The 20612-nt window shown below is 47.4% G+C and overlaps 1 protein-coding gene across 1 annotated transcript in view; it reads right to left on the bottom strand.

The window, feature by feature from the left end:
- Positions 1-1891: 1891 nt before the first annotated feature.
- The window catches only part of TMEM220 (transmembrane protein 220), a 38021-nt gene continuing 19300 nt past the window's right edge, over positions 1892-20612 (bottom strand). Inside the window, exons 2-6 of the mRNA XM_072112737.1 lie at positions 7162-7191; positions 6958-7018; positions 6746-6872; positions 6575-6634; positions 1892-2615 (exon numbers count right to left, since the gene is read on the bottom strand). Of these exons, the coding sequence (XP_071968838.1) occupies positions 2483-2615; positions 6575-6634; positions 6746-6872; positions 6958-7018; positions 7162-7191 (411 nt within the window). The 3' untranslated portion in view covers positions 1892-2482. The remainder of the gene's footprint in view (positions 2616-6574; positions 6635-6745; positions 6873-6957; positions 7019-7161; positions 7192-20612) is intronic.

The raw sequence follows: 20612 nt of genomic DNA, 5'->3' as shown, positions 1-20612 counted from the left end.
CCCCCTGCATCTGTATCTGAACCTGGGGGAGGGTGAGCAGAAGTACATGCACCCCCTGCATCTGTATCTGAACCTGGGGGTGGGTGATGGAGTAACGCTGTACATATTTATAACATATTTTGGTTGTCGAGCTGTAGCCCCTGAAAGGGAAAGTAGCACCGCTCTTTTTTCATGAAACATCCTCATTCCTCATCTTATCTTTTACCGTTTTTGTTTTTTTTATGTTATTACGCGGGCGGCCATCTTGCCTGAGCTGTTGTTTACATCATTTCGAGATACAGCAGTCACATGATGCAGAGTAGGTCATAGTAGACTCGTGATGGTCAGAGACTTCTATGGGAGAATAACCTGGACCTGTTAGACGTGACCCCCCGCCCTCCTCGGAGGGGGAGAAGGGAGCGTCATCTGTGGTAACTGGTGGAGCCCGAATCCAAAAAATAGTTACATGGTGCTGGTTGTGTCCAAAAACAGCTGGAGGGGGTTGTAATGGGGTTACACGGCAGCAAACATGTCATATACAACCGCAGCATCTAAGAGGTTACACGGCAGCAAACATGTCATACACAACCGCAGCATCTAAGAGGTTACAGGGCAGCAAACATGTAATACACAACCGCAGCATCTAAGAGGTTACAGGGCAGCAAACATGTAATACACAACCGCAGCATCTAAGAGGTTACAGGGCAGCAAACATGTAATACACAACCGCAGCATCTAAGAGGTTACAGGGCAGCAAACATGTCATATACAACCGCGGGATCTAAGAGGTTACAGGGCAGCAAACATGTCATATACAACCGCAGCATCTAAGAGGTTACAGGGCAGCAAACATGTAATACACAACCGCAGCATCTAAGAGGTTACAGGGCAGCAAACATGTACTACACAACCGCGGCATCTAAGAGGTTACAGGGCAGCAAACATGTCATACACAACCGCGGCATCTAAGAGGTTACAGGGCAGCAAACATGTAATACACAACCGCAGCATCTAAGAGGTTACAGGGCAGCAAACATGTCATATACAACCGTAGCATCTAAGAGGTTACAGAGCAGCAAACATGTCATATACAACCGTGGCATCTAAGAGGTTACACGGCAGCAAACATGTCATATACAACCGTGGCATCTAAGAGGTTACAGGGCAGCAAACATGTCATACACAACCACAGCATCTAAGAGGTTACAGGGCAGCAAACATGTCATACACAACTGCGGCATCTAAGAGGTTACAGGGCAGCAACCATGTACTACACAACCGCAGCATCTAAGAGGTTACAGGGCAGCAAACATGTACTACACAACCGCAGCATCTAAGAGGTTACAGGGCAGCAAACATGTCATACACAACCGCAGCATCGAAGAGGTTACAGGGCAGCAAACATGTCATACACAACCGCAGCATCTAAGAGGTTACAGGGCAGCAAACATGTCATACACAACCGCAGCATCTAAGAGGTTACAGGGCAGCAAACATGTCATACACAACCGCAGCATCTAAGAGGTTACAGGGCAGCAAACATGTCATACACAACCGCAGCATCTAAGAGGTTACAGGGCAGCAAACATGTCATACACAACCGCGGCATCTAAGAGGATACAGGGCAGCAAACATGTCATACACAACCGCGGCATCTAAGAGGTTACAGGGCAGCAAACATGTAATACACAACCGCGGCATCTAAGAGGTTACACGGCAGCAAACATGTCATATACAACCGCAGCATCTAAGAGGTTACTGAGGGAAACGGGTGTCATCCCATCACCAGACACCAGGGAGGCAGAAGCCTCAGGGCCCATAAGATGTAAGGGAACTACAATACCCAGCAGTTGGGGGCCCCCGATCCAGATATTACATTGGGGCCCGGTTGCCTCAGGTCACTCTACATATAAAAGACAAACAACTTCATTTCTTTATTTGCTAATATAAAAACTTACAAAAAACATAGAAATGTAGTATCACCGCCTGTGACTGACCCCCAACATAAAGGGGGTGCCTCATATTTACCTTGTGGGTGATCCTGATAAAACAGAACCAGTAACACCGCGGCGCCGTTGTGTCCTGCCATATGGAAAGTTACACAGCACCAGCACAAAATGCAACCTGTCCCGCAAAAAACAAGCCCCACACAGCTCTGGGAACTGAAAAAGGAAGTAACGGCCCTTGAAAGGCGAGAAGGGGTTAAGTGTGGGACTTGATTGGTGATTTTTAGGTACAAATTTCTGTACTTGTTTTTGGGTGTTCTGTCCCCCCTCCCCCAGCACCCGCCCCCCACAAGTACAACCCAGGAAAACAGTTCAGGGCTCAGGGATCCCCGGTCCTCAGGACTTCTACAGGAACCAACGAGGAGGAGAAACGTGGACATGGTGGAGGACCTGATCCTGGGTGATCCCTGACATCAGGCTCCCGGCCCCCGAGGTACATCCCAGGCCCCGGGGAGACGTGTACAATGTGATCCAGACACGACAGGACAATCCTCATCTCATATGACGGTTTTACAATGTTGTGGCCAAGACGTCCTCATCTCCTTATTCATATACACGTAGATCCAAGTCACCAGCGGGAAGACGGAGATACAGACCCCCACCAGCAGCCGCCAACCACCAACCGGGGCTCTGAAATACCCCAAATATCATCACAGCCAACATATACACACAGGGGGCAGTATTATACTAATTATATTCCTGTACATAGGGGGCAGTATTATACTAATTATATTCCTGTACATAGGGGGGCAGTATTATAGTAGTTATATTCCTGTACATAGGGGCAGTATTATAGTAGTTATATTCCTGTACATAGGGGGCAGTATTATAGTAGTTATATTCTTGTACATAGGGGGCAGTATTATAGTAGTTATATTCCTGTACATAGGGAGCAGTATTATAGTAGTAATATTCTTGTACATAGGGGGCAGTATTATAGCAGTTATATTCCTGTACATAGGGGGCAGTATTATAGTAGTTATATTCCTGTACATAGGGAGCAGTATTATAGTAGTTATATCCTTGTACATATGGGGCAGTATTATAGTAGTTATATCCCTGTACATAGGGGGCAGTATTATAGTAGTTATATTCCTGTACATAGGGGGCAGTATTATAGTAGTTATATTCTTGTACATAGGGGGCAGTATTATAGTAGTTATATTCCTGTACATAGGGGGCAGTATTATACTAGTTATATTCCTGTACATAGGGGGCAGTATTATAGTAGTTATATTCCTGTACATAGGGGGCAGTATTATAGTAGTTATATTCCTGTACATAGGGGGCAGTATTATAGTAGTTATATTCTTGTACATAGGGGGCAGTATTATAGTAGTTATATTCCTGTACATAGGGGGCAGTATTATAGTAGTTATATTCCTGTACATAGGGGGCAGTACTATAGTAGTTATATTCCTGTACATAGGGGCAGTATTATAGTAGTTATATTCTTGTACATAGGGGGCAGTATTATAGTAGTTATATTCCTGTACATAGGGGGCAGTATTATACTAGTTATATTCCTGTACATAGGGGGCAGTATTATAGTAGTTATATTCCTGTACATAGGGGGCAGTATTATAGTAGTTATATTCTTGTACATAGGGGGCAGTATTAGAGTAGTTATATTCTTGTACATAGGGGGCAGTATTATAGTAGTTATATTCTTGTACATAGGGGGCAGTATTATAGTAGTTATATTCCTGTACATAGGGGGCAGTATTATAGTAGTTATATTCCTGTACATAGGGGGCAGTATTATAGTAGTTATATTCCTGTACATAGGGGGCAGTATTATAGTAGTTATATTCCTGTACATAGGAGGCAGTATTATAGTATTTATATTCCTGTACATAGGAGGCAGTATTATAGTAGTTATATTCCTGTACATAGGGGGCAGTATTATAGTAGTTATATTCCTGTACATAGGGGGCAGTATTATAGTAGTTATATTCTTGTACATAGGGGGCAGTATTATAGTAGTTATATTCTTGTACATAGGGGGCAGTATTATAGTAGTTATATTCTTGTACATAGGGGGCAGTATTATAGTAGTTATATTCTTGTACATAGGGGGCAGTATTATAGTAGTTATATTCTTGTACATAGGGGGCAGTATTATAGTAGTTATATTCTTGTACATAGAGGGCAGTATTATAGTAGTTATATTCTTGTACATAGGGGGCAGTATTATAGTAGTTATATTCTTGTACATAGGGGGCAGTATTATAGTAGTTATATTCCTGTACATAGGGGGCAGTATTATAGTAGTTATATTCTTGTACATAGGAGGCAGTATTATAGTAGTTATATTCCTGTACATAGGGGGCAGTATTATAGTAGTTATATTCCTGTACATAGGGGGCAGTATTATAGTAGTTATATTCTTGTACATAGGGGGCAGTATTATAGTAGTTATATTCCTGTACATAGGGGGCAGTATTATAGTAGTTATATTCTTGTACATAGGGGGCAGTATTATAGTAGTTATATTCCTGTACATAGGGGGCAGTATTATAGTAGTTATATTCTTGTACAGAGGAGGCAGTATTATAGTAGTTATATTCTTGTACATAGGGGGCAGTATTATAGTAGTTATATTCCTGTACATAGGGGGCAGTATTATAGTAGTTATATTCCTGTGCATAGGGGGCAGTATTATAGTAGTTATATTCTTGTACATAGGGGGCAGTATTATAGTAGTTATATTCTTGTACATAGGGGGCAGTATTATAGTAGTTATATTCCTGTACATTGGGGGCAGTATTATAGCAGTTATATTCTTGTACATAGGGGGCAGTATTATAGTAGTTATATTCCTGTACATAGGGTGCAGTATTATAGTAGTTATATTCCTGTACATAGGGGGCAGTATTATAGTAGTTATATTCCTGTACATAGGGGGCAGTATTATAGTAGTTATATTCCTGTACATAGGGGGCAGTATTATAGTAGTTATATTCTTGTACATAGGGGGCAGTATTATAGTAGTTATATCCCTGTACATAGGGGGCAATATTATAGTAGTTATATTCCTGTACATAGGGGATAGTATTATAGTAGTTATATTCTTGTACATAGGGGGCAGTATTATAGTAGTTATATCCCTGTACATAGGGGGCAGTATTATAGTAGTTATAGTCCTGTACATAGGGGGCAGTATTATAGTAGTTATAGTCTTGTACATAGGAGGCAGCATTATAGTAGTTATATTCTTGTACATAGAGAGCAGTATTATAGCAGTTATATTCCTGTACATAGGGGGCAGTATTATAGTAGTTATATTCCTGTACATAGGAGGCAGTATTATAGTAGTTATATTCTTGTACATAGGGGCAGTATTATAGTAGTTATATTCCTGTACATAGGGGGCAGTATTATAGTAGTTATATTCTTGTACATAGGGGGCAGTATTATAGTAGTTGTATTCCTGTACATAGGGGGCAGTATTATAGTAGTTATATTCCTGTACATAGTGGGCAGTATTATAGTAGTTATATTCTTGTACATAGGGGGCAGTATTATAGTAGTTATATTCTTGTACACAGGGGGCAGTATTATAGTAGTTATATTCTTGTACATAGGGGGCAGTATTATAGTAGTTATATCCCTGTACATAGGGGGCAGTATTATAGTAGTTATATTCCTGTACATAGGGGGCAGTATTATAGTAGTTATATTTCTGTACATAGGGGCAGTATTATAGTAGTTATATTCCTGTACATAGGGGGCAGTATTATAGTAGTTATATTCCTGTACATAGGGGGCAGTATTATAGTAGTTATATTCCTGTACATAGGGGGCAGTATTATAGTAGTTATATTCCTGTACATAGGGGGCAGTATTATAGTAGTTGTATTCCTGTACATAGGGGGCAGTATTATAGTAGTTATATTCCTGTACATAGTGGGCAGTATTATAGTAGTTATATTCTTGTACATAGGGGGCAGTATTATAGTAGTTATATTCTTGTACACAGGGGGCAGTATTATAGTAGTTATATTCTTGTACATAGGGGGCAGTATTATAGTAGTTATATTCCTGTACATAGGGGGCAGTATTATAGTAGTTATATCCCTGTACATAGGGGGCAGTATTATAGTAGTTATATTCCTGTACATAGAGGGCAGTATTATAGTAGTTATATTCCTGTACATAGGGGGTAGTATTATAGTAGTTATATTCCTGTACATAGGGGGCAGTATTATAGTAGTTATATTTCTGTACATAGGGGCAGTATTATAGTAGTTATATTCCTGTACATAGGGGGCAGTATTATAGTAGTTATATTCCTGTACATAGGGGGCAGTATTATAGTAGTTATATTCCTGTACATAGGGGGCAGTATTATAGTAGTTATATTCCTGTACATAGGGGGTAGTATTATAGTAGTTATATTTCTGTACATAGGGGCAGTATTATAGTAGTTATATTCCTGTACATAGGGGGCAGTATTATAGTAGTTATATTCCTGTACATAGGGGGCAGTATTATAGTAGTTATATTCCTGTACATAGGGGGCAGTATTATAGTAGTTATATTCCTGTACATAGGGGGCAGTATTATACTAGCATGTTATCACTTACCTTCCTGTATCTTTACACAGGTACATCCACAATGCAATGATCAGTAATCCGGACAGTTCTCTAGAAGACACAGGCTGTTAGTAGATGACAGTGTTGTCCCCATGTGTCAGTGTACACTGTTGCTCTCGCATTCTATTCCTGCACTATATACTGTATATATGTTGCACTGACCTCCCCTCTTCCTCGTGTAATAAGCTTCTGATATGACCAGACAGGATCAGGGACATCAGGAGATAAGACGCCCCCATCATGCAGCCGGTGCAGTGGAGGGTGGACAGGGTCCTCCAGATGACATGACCTTGGGGTGGGAGAAGATTATGTTATATAAGGAGGGGGGGGGGGGGGGGGGGAGATATTACCTGTTATTACAGCCGGGGTCTCACCTGTGATATCCGGGTTTATACTGACGAGGAGGATCAGGGCGGCCGGGATGACATAGATCACCTGCAGGAGACACAGGCTGCACATATTACAGGGGTCTGACATGTCAATCCCTTTAAATGGACTACATTTACTATTATGACACTAGAAGATTGCGGGAAGTTACTTACTATTATGACACTAGAAGATTGCGGGAAGTTACTTACTATCCACATCTCAGCATCCGGATCATTGACCTGCGACAAACCGAGAATAGAAAGGTCAGCGAAGAGGTCGCAGGATGGTGCAATAACAGCAACCTGCCACTAGGGGGAAGGAGACTCCACAGGAGAACCCGAACATACAGCAACTTATAGTACAGTGCTGAAATACTCTGTGCTGCTGTGTCCTGCTCCCCCACTATGTAACTCTCAGTCTATACCCCCACATGATCAGCTCCTCTCCTGAAATACTCTGTGCTGCTGTGTCCTGCTCCCCCACTATGTAACTCTCAGTCTATACCCCACATGATCAGCTCCTCTCCTGAAATACTCTGTGCTGCTGTGTCCTGCCCCCCCACTATGTAACTCTCAGTCTATACCCCACATGATCAGCTCCTCTCCTGAAAATACTCTGTGCTGCTGTGTCCTGCTCCCCACTATGTAACTCTCAGTCTATACCCCACATGATCAGCTCCTCTCCTGAAATACTCTGTGCTGCTGTGTCCTGCTCCCCCACTATGTAACTCTCAGTCTATACCCCACATGATCAGCTCCTCTCCTGAAATACTCTGTGCTGCTGTGTCCCTGCTCCTCACTATGTAACTCTCAGTCTATACCCCCACATGATCAGCTCCTCTCCTGAAATACTCTGTGCTGCTGTGTCCTGCTCCTCCACTATGTAACTCTCAGTCTATACCCCACATGATCAGCTCCTCTCCTGAAATACTCTGTGCTGCTGTGTCCTGCTCCCCCACTATGTAACTCTCAGTCTATACCCCACATGATCAGCTCCTCTCCTGAAATACTCTGTGCTGCTGTGTCCTGCTCCTCACTATGTAACTCTCAGTCTATACCCCCACATGATCAGCTCCTCTCCTGAAATACTCTGTGCTGCTGTGTCCTGCCCCCCACTATGTAACTCTCAGTCTATACCCCACATGATCAGCTCCTCTCCTGAAATACTCTGTGCTGCTGTGTCCTGCCCCCCACTATGTAACTCTCAGTCTATACCCCACATGATCAGCTCCTCTCCTGAAATACTCTGTGCTGCTGTGTCCTGCTCCCACTATGTAACTCTCAGTCTATACCCCACATGATCAGCTCTCTCCTGAAATACTCTGTGCTGCTGTGTCCTGCTCCCCCACTATGTAACTCTCAGTCTATACCCCACATGATCAGCTCCTCTCCTGAAATACTCTGTGCTGCTGTGTCCTGCTCCCCCACTATGTAACTCTCAGTCTATACCCCCACATGATCAGCTCCTCTCCTGAAATACTCTGTGCTGCTGTGTCCTGCTCCTCCACTATGTAACTCTCAGTCTATACCCCACATGATCAGCTCCTCTCCTGAAATACTCTGTGCTGCTGTGTCCTGCTCCTCCACTATGTAACTCTCAGTCTATACCCCACATGATCAGCTCCTCTCCTGAAATACTCTGTGCTGCTGTGTCCTGCTCCCCCACTATGTAACTCTCAGTCTATACCCCACATGATCAGCTCCTCTCCTGAAATACTCTGTGCTGCTGTGTCCTGCTCCCCCCCCCCCCCACTATGTAACTCTCAGTCTATACCCCACATGATCAGCTCCTCTCCTGAAATACTCTGTGCTGCTGTGTCCTGCTCCCCCACTATGTAACTCTCAGTCTATACCCCACATGATCAGCTCCTCTCCTGAAATACTCTGTGCTGCTGTGTCCCTGCCCCCCCACTATGTAACTCTCAGTCTGTACCCCACATGATCAGCCCCTCTCCTGAAATACTCTGTGCTGCTGTGTCCTGCTCCTCCACTATGTAACTCTCAGTCTATACCCCACATGATCAGCTCCTCTCCTGAAATACTCTGTGCTGCTGTGTCCTGCTCCCCACTATGTAACTCTCAGTCTATACCCCACATGATCAGCTCCTCTCCTGAAATACTCTGTGCTGCTGTGTCCTGCCCCCACTATGTAACTCTCAGTCCCCCACATGATCAGCTCCTCTCCTGAAATACTCTGTGCTGCTGTGTCCTGCCCCCCCACTATGTAACTCTCAGTCTATACCCCACATGATCAGCTCCTCTCCTGAAATACTCTGTGCTGCTGTGTCCTGCTCCCCCACTATGTAACTCTCAGTCTATACCCCACATGATCAGCTCCTCTCCTGAAATACTCTGTGCTGCTGTGTCCTGCTCCCCCACTATGTAACTCTCAGTCTATACCCCACATGATCAGCTCCTCTCCTGAAATACTCTGTGCTGCTGTGTCCTGCTCCCCCCACTATGTAACTCTCAGTCTATACCCCCCACATGATCAGCTCCTCTCCTGAAATACTCTGTGCTGCTGTGTCCTGCTCCCCCACTATGTAACTCTCAGTCTATACCCCACATGATCAGCTCCTCTCCTGAAATACTCTGTGCTGCTGTGTCCTGCCCCCCCACTATGTAACTCTCAGTCTATACCCCACATGATCAGCTCCTCTCCTGAAATACTCTGTGCTGCTGTGTCCTGCTCCCCCACTATGTAACTCTCAGTCTATACCCCACATGATCAGCTCCTCTCCTGAAATACTCTGTGCTGCTGTGTCCTGCTCCTCCACTATGTAACTCTCAGTCTATACCCCACATGATCAGCTCCTCTCCTGAAATACTCTGTGCTGCTGTGTCCTGCTCCCCCACTATGTAACTCTCAGTCTATACCCCACATGATCAGCTCCTCTCCTGAAATACTCTGTGCTGCTGTGTCCTGCTCCCCACTATGTAACTCTCAATCTATACCCCACATGATCAGCTCCTCTCCTGAAATACTCTGTGCTGCTGTGTCCTGCTCCTCCACTATGTAACTCTCAGTCTATACCCCACATGATCAGCTCCTCTCCCTGAAATACTCTGTGCTGCTGTGTCTGCCCCCCCCCCCACTATGTAACTCTCAGTCTATACCCCACATGATCAGCTCCTCTCCTGAAATACTCTGTGCTGCTGTGTCCTGCTCCCCCCCCACTATGTAACTCTCAGTCTATACCCCACATGATCAGCTCCTCTCCTGAAATACTCTGTGCTGCTGTGTCCTGCTCCCCCACTATGTAACTCTCAGTCTATACCCCACATGATCAGCTCCTCTCTGAAATACTCTGTGCTGCTGTGTCCTCCCCCCCCCACTATGTAACTCTCAGTCTATACCACACATGATCAGCTCCTCTCCTGAAATACTCTGTGCTGCTGTGTCTGCTCCCCCACTATGTAACTCTCAGTCTATACCCCACATGATCAGCCTCTCTCCTGAAATACTCTGTGCTGCTGTGTCCTGCCCCCACTATGTAACTCTCAGTCTATACCCCACATGATCAGCTCCTCTCCTGAAATACTCTGTGCTGCTGTGTACTGCTCCCCCACTATGTAACTCTCAGTCTATACCCCCACATGATCAGGCTCCTCTCCTGAAATACACTGTGCTGCTGTGTCCTGCCCCCCACTATGTAACTCTCAGTCTATACCCACATGATCAGCTCCTCTCCTGAAATACTCTGTGCTGCTGTGTCCTGCTCCCCCACTATGTAACTCTCAGTCCTATACCCCACATGATCAGCTCCTCTCCTGAAATACTCTGTGCTGCTGTGTCCTCCCCCCCCCCACTATGTAACTCTCAGTCTATACCCCACATGATCAGCTCCTCTCCTGAAATACTCTGTGCTGCTGTGTCCTGCCCCCCCCACTATGTAACTCTCAGTCTATACCCCCCCACATGATCAGCTCCTCTCCTGAAATACTCTGTGCTGCTGTGTCCTGCTCCCCCACTATGTAACTCTCAGTCTATACCCCACATGATCAGCTCCTCTCCTGAAATACTCTGTGCTGCTGTGTCCTGCTCCCCCACTATGTAACTCTCAGTCTATACCCCACATGATCAGCTCCTCTCCTGAAATACTCTGTGCTGCTGTGTCCTGCTCCCCCACTATGTAACTCTCAGTCTATACCCCACATGATCAGCTCCTCTCCTGAAATACTCTGTGCTGCTGTGTCCTGCCTCCCCCACTATGTAACTCTCAGTCTATACCCCACATGATCAGCTCCTCTCCTGAATACTCTGTGCTGCTGTGTCCTGCTCCCCACTATGTAACTCTCAGTCTATACCCCACATGATCAGCTCCTCTCCTGAAATACTCTGTGCTGCTGTGTCCTGCTCCCCCACTATGTAACTCTCAGTCTATACCCCACATGATCAGCTCCTCTCCTGAAATACTCTGTGCTGCTGTGTCCTGCTCCCCCACTATGTAACTCTCAGTCTATACCCCACATGATCAGCTCCTCTCCTGAAATACTCTGTGCTGCTGTGTCCTGCTCCCCCACTATGTAACTCTCAGTCTATACCCCACATGATCAGCTCCTCTCCTGAAATACTCTGTGCTGCTGTGTCCTGCTCCCCCACTATGTAACTCTCAGTCTATACCCCACATGATCAGCTCCTCTCCTGAAATACTCTGTGCTGCTGTGTCCTGCTCCCCACTATGTAACTCTCAGTCTATACCCCAACATGATCAGCTCCTCTCTGAAATACTCTGTGCTGCTGTGTCCTGCTCCCCCACTATGTAACTCTCAGTCTATACCCCCACATGATCAGCTCCTCTCCTGAAATACTCTGTGCTGCTGTGTCCTGCTCCCCCACTATGTAACTCTCAGTCTATACCCCACATGATCAGCTCCTCTCCTGAAATACTCTGTGCTGCTGTGTCCTGCTCCCCCACTATGTAACTCTCAGTCTATACCCCACATGATCAGCTCCTCTCCTGAAATACTCTGTGCTGCTGTGTCCTGCCCCCCACTATGTAACTCTCAGTCTATACCCCACATGATCAGCTCCTCTCCTGAAATACTCTGTGCTGCTGTGTCCTGCTCCCCACTATGTAACTCTCAGTCTATACCCCACATGATCAGCTCCTCTCCTGAAATACTCTGTGCTGCTGTGTCCTGCTCCCCCACTATGTAACTCTCAGTCTATACCCCACATGATCAGCTCCTCTCCTGAAATACTCTGTGCTGCTGTGTCCTGCTCCCCCACTATGTAACTCTCAGTCTATACCCCACATGATCAGCTCCTCTCCTGAAATACTCTGTGCTGCTGTGTCCCTGCTCCCCCACTATGTAACTCTCAGTCTATACCCCACATGATCAGCTCCTCTCCTGAAATACTCTGTGCTGCTGTGTCCTGCTCCCCCACTATGTAACTCTCAGTCTATACCCCACATGATCAGCTCCTCTCCTGAAATACTCTGTGCTGCTGTGTCCTGCTCCCCACTATGTAACTCTCAGTCTATACCCCACATGATCAGCTCCTCTCCTGAAATACTCTGTGCTGCTGTGTCCTGCTCCCCACTATGTAACTCTCAGTCTATACCCCACATGATCAGCTCCTCTCCTGAAATACTCTGTGCTGCTGTGTCCTGCTCCCCACTATGTAACTCTCAGTCTATACCCCACATGATCAGCTCCTCTCCTGAAATACTCTGTGCTGCTGTGTCCTGCTCCCCACTATGTAACTCTCAGTCTATACCCCACATGATCAGCTCCTCTCCTGAAATACTCTGTGCTGCTGTGTCCTGCTCCCCCACTATGTAACTCTCAGTCTATACCCCACATGATCAGCTCCTCTCCTGAAATACTCTGTGCTGCTGTGTCCTGCTCCCCACTATGTAACTCTCAGTCTATACCCCACATGATCAGCTCCTCTCCTGAAATACTCTGTGCTGCTGTGTCCTGCTCCCCCACTATGTAACTCTCAGTCTATACCCCACATGATCAGCTCCTCTCCTGAAATACTCTGTGCTGCTGTGTCCTGCTCCCCCACTATGTAACTCTCAGTCTATACCCCACATGATCAGCTCCTCTCCTGAAATACTCTGTGCTGCTGTGTCCTGCTCCCCACTATGTAACTCTCAGTCTATACCCCCACATGATCAGCTCCTCTCCTGAAATACTCTGTGCTGCTGTGTCCTGCTCCCCCACTATGTAACTCTCAGTCTATACCCCACATGATCAGCTCCTCTCCTGAAATACTCTGTGCTGCTGTGTCCTGCTCCCCCACTATGTAACTCTCAGTCTATACCCCACATGATCAGCTCCTCTCCTGAAATACTCTGTGCTGCTGTGTCCTGCTCCCCCACTATGTAACTCTCAGTCTATACCCCACATGATCAGCTCCTCTCCTGAAATACTCTGTGCTGCTGTGTCCTGCTCCCCCACTATGTAACTCTCAGTCTATACCCCACATGATCAGCTCCTCTCCTGAAATACTCTGTGCTGCTGTGTCCTGCTCCCCACTATGTAACTCTCAGTCTATACCCCACATGATCAGCTCCTCTCCTGAAATACTCTGTGCTGCTGTGTCCTGCTCCCCCACTATGTAACTCTCAGTCTATACCCCACATGATCAGCTCCTCTCCTGAAATACTCTGTGCTGCTGTGTCCTGCTCCCCCACTATGTAACTCTCAGTCTATACCCCACATGATCAGCTCCTCTCCTGAAATACTCTGTGCTGCTGTGTCCTGCTCCCCCACTATGTAACTCTCAGTCTATACCCCCACATGATCAGCTCCTCTCCTGAAATACTCTGTGCTGCTGTGTCCTGCTCCCCACTATGTAACTCTCAGTCTATACCCCACATGATCAGCTCCTCTCCTGAAATACTCTGTGCTGCTGTGTCCTGCTCCCCCACTATGTAACTCTCAGTCTATACCCCACATGATCAGCTCCTCTCCTGAAATACTCTGTGCTGCTGTGTCCTGCTCCCCCACTATGTAACTCTCAGTCTATACCCCACATGATCAGCTCCTCTCCTGAAATACTCTGTGCTGCTGTGTCCTGCTCCCCCACTATGTAACTCTCAGTCTATACCCCACATGATCAGCTCCTCTCCTGAAATACTCTGTGCTGCTGTGTCCTGCTCCCCACTATGTAACTCTCAGTCTATACCCCACATGATCAGCTCCTCTCCTGAAATACTCTGTGCTGCTGTGTCCTGCCTCCCCCACTATGTAACTCTCAGTCTATACCCCACATGATCAGCTCCTCTCCTGAAATACTCTGTGCTGCTGTGTCCTGCCCCCACTATGTAACTCTCAGTCTATACCCCCACATGATCAGCTCCTCTCCTGAAATACTCTGTGCTGCTGTGTCCTGCTCCCCCACTATGTAACTCTCAGTCTATACCCCCACATGATCAGCTCCTCTCCTGAAATACTCTGTGCTGCTGTGTCCTGCTCCCCCACTATGTAACTCTCAGTCTATACCCCACATGATCAGCTCCTCTCCTGAAATACTCTGTGCTGCTGTGTCCTGCTCCCCACTATGTAACTCTCAGTCTATACCCCACATGATCAGCTCCTCTCCTGAAATACTCTGTGCTGCTGTGTCCTGCCTCCCCCCACTATGTAACTCTCAGTCTATACCCCACATGATCAGCTCCTCTCCTGAAATACTCTGTGCTGCTGTGTCCTGCCCCCCACTATGTAACTCTCAGTCTATACCCCACATGATCAGCTCCTCTCCTGAAATACTCTGTGCTGCTGTGTCCTGCTCCCCCACTATGTAACTCTCAGTCTATACCCCACATGATCAGCTCCTCTCCTGAAATACTCTGTGCTGCTGTGTCCTGCCCCCCACTATGTAACTCTCAGTCTATACCCCACATGTTCAGCTCCTCTCCTGAAATACTCTGTGCTGCTGTGTCCTGCTCCCCCACTATGTAACTCTCAGTCTATACCCCACATGATCAGCTCCTCTCCTGAAATACTCTGTGCTGCTGTGTCCTGCTCCCCCACTATGTAACTCTCAGTCTATACCCCACATGATCAGCTCCTCTCCTGAAATACTCTGTGCTGCTGTGTCCTGCCCCCCACTATGTAACTCTCAGTCTATACCCCACATGATCAGCTCCTCTCCTGAAATACTCTGTGCTGCTGTGTCCTGCTCCCCCACTATGTAACTCTCAGTCTATACCCCCACATGATCAGCTCCTCTCCTGAAATACTCTGTGCTGCTGTGTCCTGCTCCCCACTATGTAACTCTTCAGTCTATACCCCACATGATCAGCTCCTCTCCTGAAATACTCTGTGCTGCTGTGTCCTGCTCTCCACTATGTAACTCTCAGTCTATACCCCACATGATCAGCTCCTCTCCTGAATACTCTGTGCTGCTGTGTCCTGCTCCCCCACTATGTAACTCTCAGTCTATACCCCACATGATCAGCTCCTCTCCTGAAATACTCTGTGCTGCTGTGTCCTGCCCCCCCACTATGTAACTCTCAGTCTATACCCCACATGATCAGCTCCTCTCCTGAAATACTCTGTGCTGCTGTGTCCTGCTCCCCCACTATGTAACTCTCAGTCTATACCCCACATGATCAGCTCCTCTCCTGAAATACTCTGTGCTGCTGTGTCCTGCTCCCCCACTATGTAACTCTCAGTCTATACCCCCACATGATCAGCTCCTCTCCTGAAATACTCCTGTGCTGCTGTGTCCTGCTCCCCCACTATGTAACTCTCAGTCTATACCCCACATGATCAGCTCCTCTCCTGAAATACTCTGTGCTGCTGTGTCCTGCTCCCCCACTATGTAACTCTCAGTCTATACCCCACATGATCAGCTCCTCTCCTGAAATACTCTGTGCTGCTGTGTCCTGCTCCCCCACTATGTAACTCTCAGTCTATACCCCCACATGATCAGCTCCTCTCCTGAAATACTCTGTGCTGCTGTGTCCTGCTCCCCCACTATGTAACTCTCAGTCTATACCCCCACATGATCAGCTCCTCTCCTGAAATACTCTGTGCTGCTGTGTCCTGCTCCCCACTATGTAACTCTCAGTCTATTACCCCCCACATGATCAGCTCCTCTCCTGAAATACTCTGTGCTGCTGTGTCCTGCTCCCCCACTATGTAACTCTCAGTCTATACCCCACATGATCAGCTCCTCTCCTGAAATACTCTGTGCTGCTGTGTCCTGCTCCCCCACTATGTAACTCTCAGTCTATACCCCACATGATCAGCTCCTCTCCTGAAATACTCTGTGCTGCTGTGTCCTGCTCCCCCACTATGTAACTCTCAGTCTATACCCCACATGATCAGCTCCTCTCCTGAAATACTCTGTGCTGCTGTGTCCTGCTCCCCCACTATGTAACTCTCAGTCTATACCCCACATGATCAGCTCCTCTCCTGAAATACTCTGTGCTGCTGTGTCCTGCTCCCCCACTATGTAACTCTCAGTCTATACCCCACATGATCAGCTCCTCTCCTGAAATACTCTGTGCTGCTGTGTCCTGCTCCCCCACTATGTAACTCTCAGTCTATACCCCACATGATCAGCTCCTCTCCTGAAATACTCTGTGCTGCTGTGTCCTGCTCCCCACTATGTAACTCTCAGTCTATACCCCACATGATCAGCTCCTCTCCTGAAATACTCTGTGCTGCTGTGTCCTGCTCCCCACTATGTAACTCTCAGTCTATACCCACATGATCAGCTCCTCTCCTGAAATACTCTGTGCTGCTGTGTCCTGCTCCCCCACTATGTAACTCTCAGTCTATACCCCCACATGATCAGCTCCTCTCCTGAAATACTCTGTGCTGCTGTGTCCTGCTCCCCACTATGTAACTCTCAGTCTATACCCCCACATGATCAGCTCCTCTCCTGAAATACTCTGTGCTGCTGTGTCCTGCTCCCCCACTATGTAACTCTCAGTCTATACCCCACATGATCAGCTCCTCTCCTGAAATACTCTGTGCTGCTGTGTCCTGCTCCCCCACTATGTAACTCTCAGTCTATACCCCACATGATCAGCTCCTCTCCTGAAATACTCTGTGCTGCTGTGTCCTGCTCCCCCACTATGTAACTCTCAGTCTATACCCCACATGATCAGCTCCTCTCCTGAAATACTCTGTGCTGCTGTGTCCTGCTCCCCACTATGTAACTCTCAGTCTATACCCCACATGATCAGCTCCTCTCCTGAAATACTCTGTGCTGCTGTGTCCTGCTCCCCCACTATGTAACTCTCAGTCTATACCCCACATGATCAGCTCCTCTCCTGAAATACTCTGTGCTGCTGTGTCCTGCTCCCCCACTATGTAACTCTCAGTCTATACCCCACATGATCAGCTCCTCTCCTGAAATACTCTGTGCTGCTGTGTCCTGCTCCCCCACTATGTAACTCTCAGTCTATACCCCACATGATCAGCTCCTCTCCTGAAATACTCTGTGCTGCTGTGTCCTGCTCCCCACTATGTAACTCTCAGTCTATACCCCACATGATCAGCTCCTCTCCTGAAATACTCTGTGCTGCTGTGTCCTGCTCCCCACTATGTAACTCTCAGTCTATACCCCACATGATCAGCTCCTCTCCTGAAATACTCTGTGCTGCTGTGTCCTGCTCCCCCCACTATGTAACTCTCAGTCTATACCCCACATGATCAGCTCCTCTCCTGAAATACTCTGTGCTGCTGTGTCCTGCTCCCCCACTATGTAACTCTCAGTCTATACCCCACATGATCAGCTCCTCTCCTGAAATACTCTGTGCTGCTGTGTCCTGCTCCCACTATGTAACTCTCAGTCTATACCCCACATGATCAGCTCCTCTCCTGAAATACTCTGTGCTGCTGTGTCCTGCTCCCCACTATGTAACTCTCAGTCTATACCCCACATGATCAGCTCCTCTCCTGAAATACTCTGTGCTGCTGTGTCCTGCTCCCCACTATGTAACTCTCAGTCTATACCCCACATGATCAGCTCCTCTCCTGGAAATACTCTGTGCTGCTGTGTCCTGCTCCCCCCACTATGTAACTCTCAGTCTATACCCCCACATGATCAGCTCCTCTCCTGAAATACTCTGTGCTGCTGTGTCTGCTCCCCACTATGTAACTCTCAGTCTATACCCCACATGATCAGCTCCTCTCCTGAAATACTCTGTGCTGCTGTGTCCTGCTCCTCCACTATGTAACTCTCAGTCTATACCCCACATGATCAGCTCCTCTCCTGAAATACTCTGTGCTGCTGTGTCCTGCTCCCCCACTATGTAACTCTCAGTCTATACCCCACATGATCAGCTCCTCTCCTGAAATACTCTGTGCTGCTGTGTCTGCTCCCCCACTATGTAACTCTCAGTCTATACCCCACATGATCAGCTCCTCTCCTGAAATACTCTGTGCTGCTGTGTCCTGCTCCCCACTATGTAACTCTCAGTCTATACCCCACATGATCAGCTCCTCTCCTGAAATACTCTGTGCTGCTGTGTCCTGCTCCCCCACTATGTAACTCTCAGTCTATACCCCACATGATCAGCTCCTCTCCTGAAATACTCTGTGCTGCTGTGTCCCTGCTCCCCACTATGTAACTCTCAGTCTATACCCCACATGATCAGCTCCTCTCCTGAAATACTCTGTGCTGCTGTGTCCTGCTCCCCACTATGTAACTCTCAGTCTATACCCCACATGATCAGCTCCTCTCCTGAAATACTCTGTGCTGCTGTGTCCTGCTCCCCCACTATGTAACTCTCAGTCTATACCCACATGATCAGCTCCTCTCCTGAAATACTCTGTGCTGCTGTGTCCTGCCCCCCCACTATGTAACTCTCAGTCTATACCCCCCACATGATCAGCCCTCTCCTGAAATACTCTGTGCTGCTGTGTCCTGCTCCCCCACTATGTAACTCTCAGTCTATACCCCCACATGATCAGCTCCTCTCCTGAAATACTCTGTGCTGCTGTGTCCTGCTCCCCCACTATGTAACTCTCAGTCTATACCCCACATGATCAGCTCCTCTCCTGAAATACTCTGTGCTGCTGTGTCCTGCTCCCCCACTATGTAACTCTCAGTCTATACCCCACATGATCAGCTCCTCTCCTGAAATACTCTGTGCTGCTGTGTCCTGCTCCTCCACTATGTAACTCTCAGTCTATACCCCACATGATCAGCTCCTCTCCTGAAATACTCTGTGCTGCTGTGTCCTGCTCCCCCACTATGTAACTCTCAGTCTATACCCCACATGATCAGCTCCTCTCCTGAAATACTCTGTGCTGCTGTGTCCTGCCCCTCCCACTATGTAACTCTCAGTCTATACCCCACATGATCAGCTCCTCTCCTGAAATACTCTGTGCTGCTGTGTCCTGCTCCCCACTATGTAACTCTCAGTCTATACCCCACATGATCAGCTCCTCTCCTGAAATACTCTGTGCTGCTGTGTCCTGCTCCCCCCACTATGTAACTCTCAGTCTATACCCCACATGATCAGCTCCTCTCCTGAAATACTCTGTGCTGCTGTGTCCTGCTCCCCACTATGTAACTCTCAGTCTATACCCCACATGATCAGCTCCTCTCCTGAAATACTCTGTGCTGCTGTGTCCTGCTCCCCCACTATGTAACTCTCAGTCTATACCCCACATGATCAGCTCCTCTCTGAAATACTCTGTGCTGCCGTGTCCTGCTCCCCCACTATGTAACTCTCAGTCTATACCCCACATGATCAGCTCCCTCTCCTGAAATACTCTGTGCTGCTGTGTCCTGCTCCCCACTATGTACCTCTCAATCTATACCCCCACATGATCAGCTCATCTCCTGAAATACTCTGTGCTGCTGTGTCCCTGCTCCTCCACATGTAACTCCAGTCTATACCCCACATGATCACCTCCTCTCCTGAAATACTCTGTGCTGCTGTGTCCTGCTCCCCACTATGTAACTCTCCAGTCTATACCCCACATGATCAGTTCCTCTCCTGAAATACTCTGTGCTGCTGTGTCCTGCTCCCCCACTATGTAACTCTCAGTCTATACCCCACATGAATCACCTCCTCTCCTGAAATACTCTTGTGCTGCTGTGTCCTGCCCCCACTATGTAACTCTCCGTCTATACCCCCACATGATCAGCTCCTCTCCTGAAATACTCTGTGCTGCTGTATCCTGCTCCTCCACTATGTAACTCTGTCTATACCCACATGATCAGCTCCTCTCCTGAAATACTCTGTGCTGCTGTGACCTGCTCCCACTATGTAACTCTCAGTCTATACCCCACATGATCAGCTCCTTCTCCTGAAATACTCTGTGCTGCTGTGTCTGCCTCCCCCACTATGTAACTCTCAGTCTATACCCACATGGATCAGCTCCTCTCCTGAAATACTCTGTGCTGCTGTGTCCTGCTCCCCACTATGTAACTCTCAGTCTTACCCCACATGATCAGCTCTCTCTCCTGAAATACTCTGTGCTGCTGTGTCCTGCTCCCCACTATGTAACTCTCAGTCTATACCCCCACATGTTCAGCTCCTCTCCTGAAATACTCTGTGCTGCTTGTGTCCTGGCTCCCCCACTATGTAACTCTCAGTCCTATACCCCACATGATCAGCTCCTCTTCCTGAAATATTCCTGGTGCTGCTGTGTCCTGTCTCCCCACTATGTTAACATCTCAGTCTATACCAGCTACACGTGAGCGAGCTCCCCCCCCCCCCGGGGATCCT

The sequence above is a fragment of the Engystomops pustulosus genome, chromosome 6 (assembly GCF_040894005.1).
Source record: "Engystomops pustulosus chromosome 6, aEngPut4.maternal, whole genome shotgun sequence".
NCBI lineage: Eukaryota > Metazoa > Chordata > Amphibia > Anura > Leptodactylidae > Engystomops > Engystomops pustulosus.
This window is presented reverse-complemented; position numbering and strand designations above follow the sequence as displayed.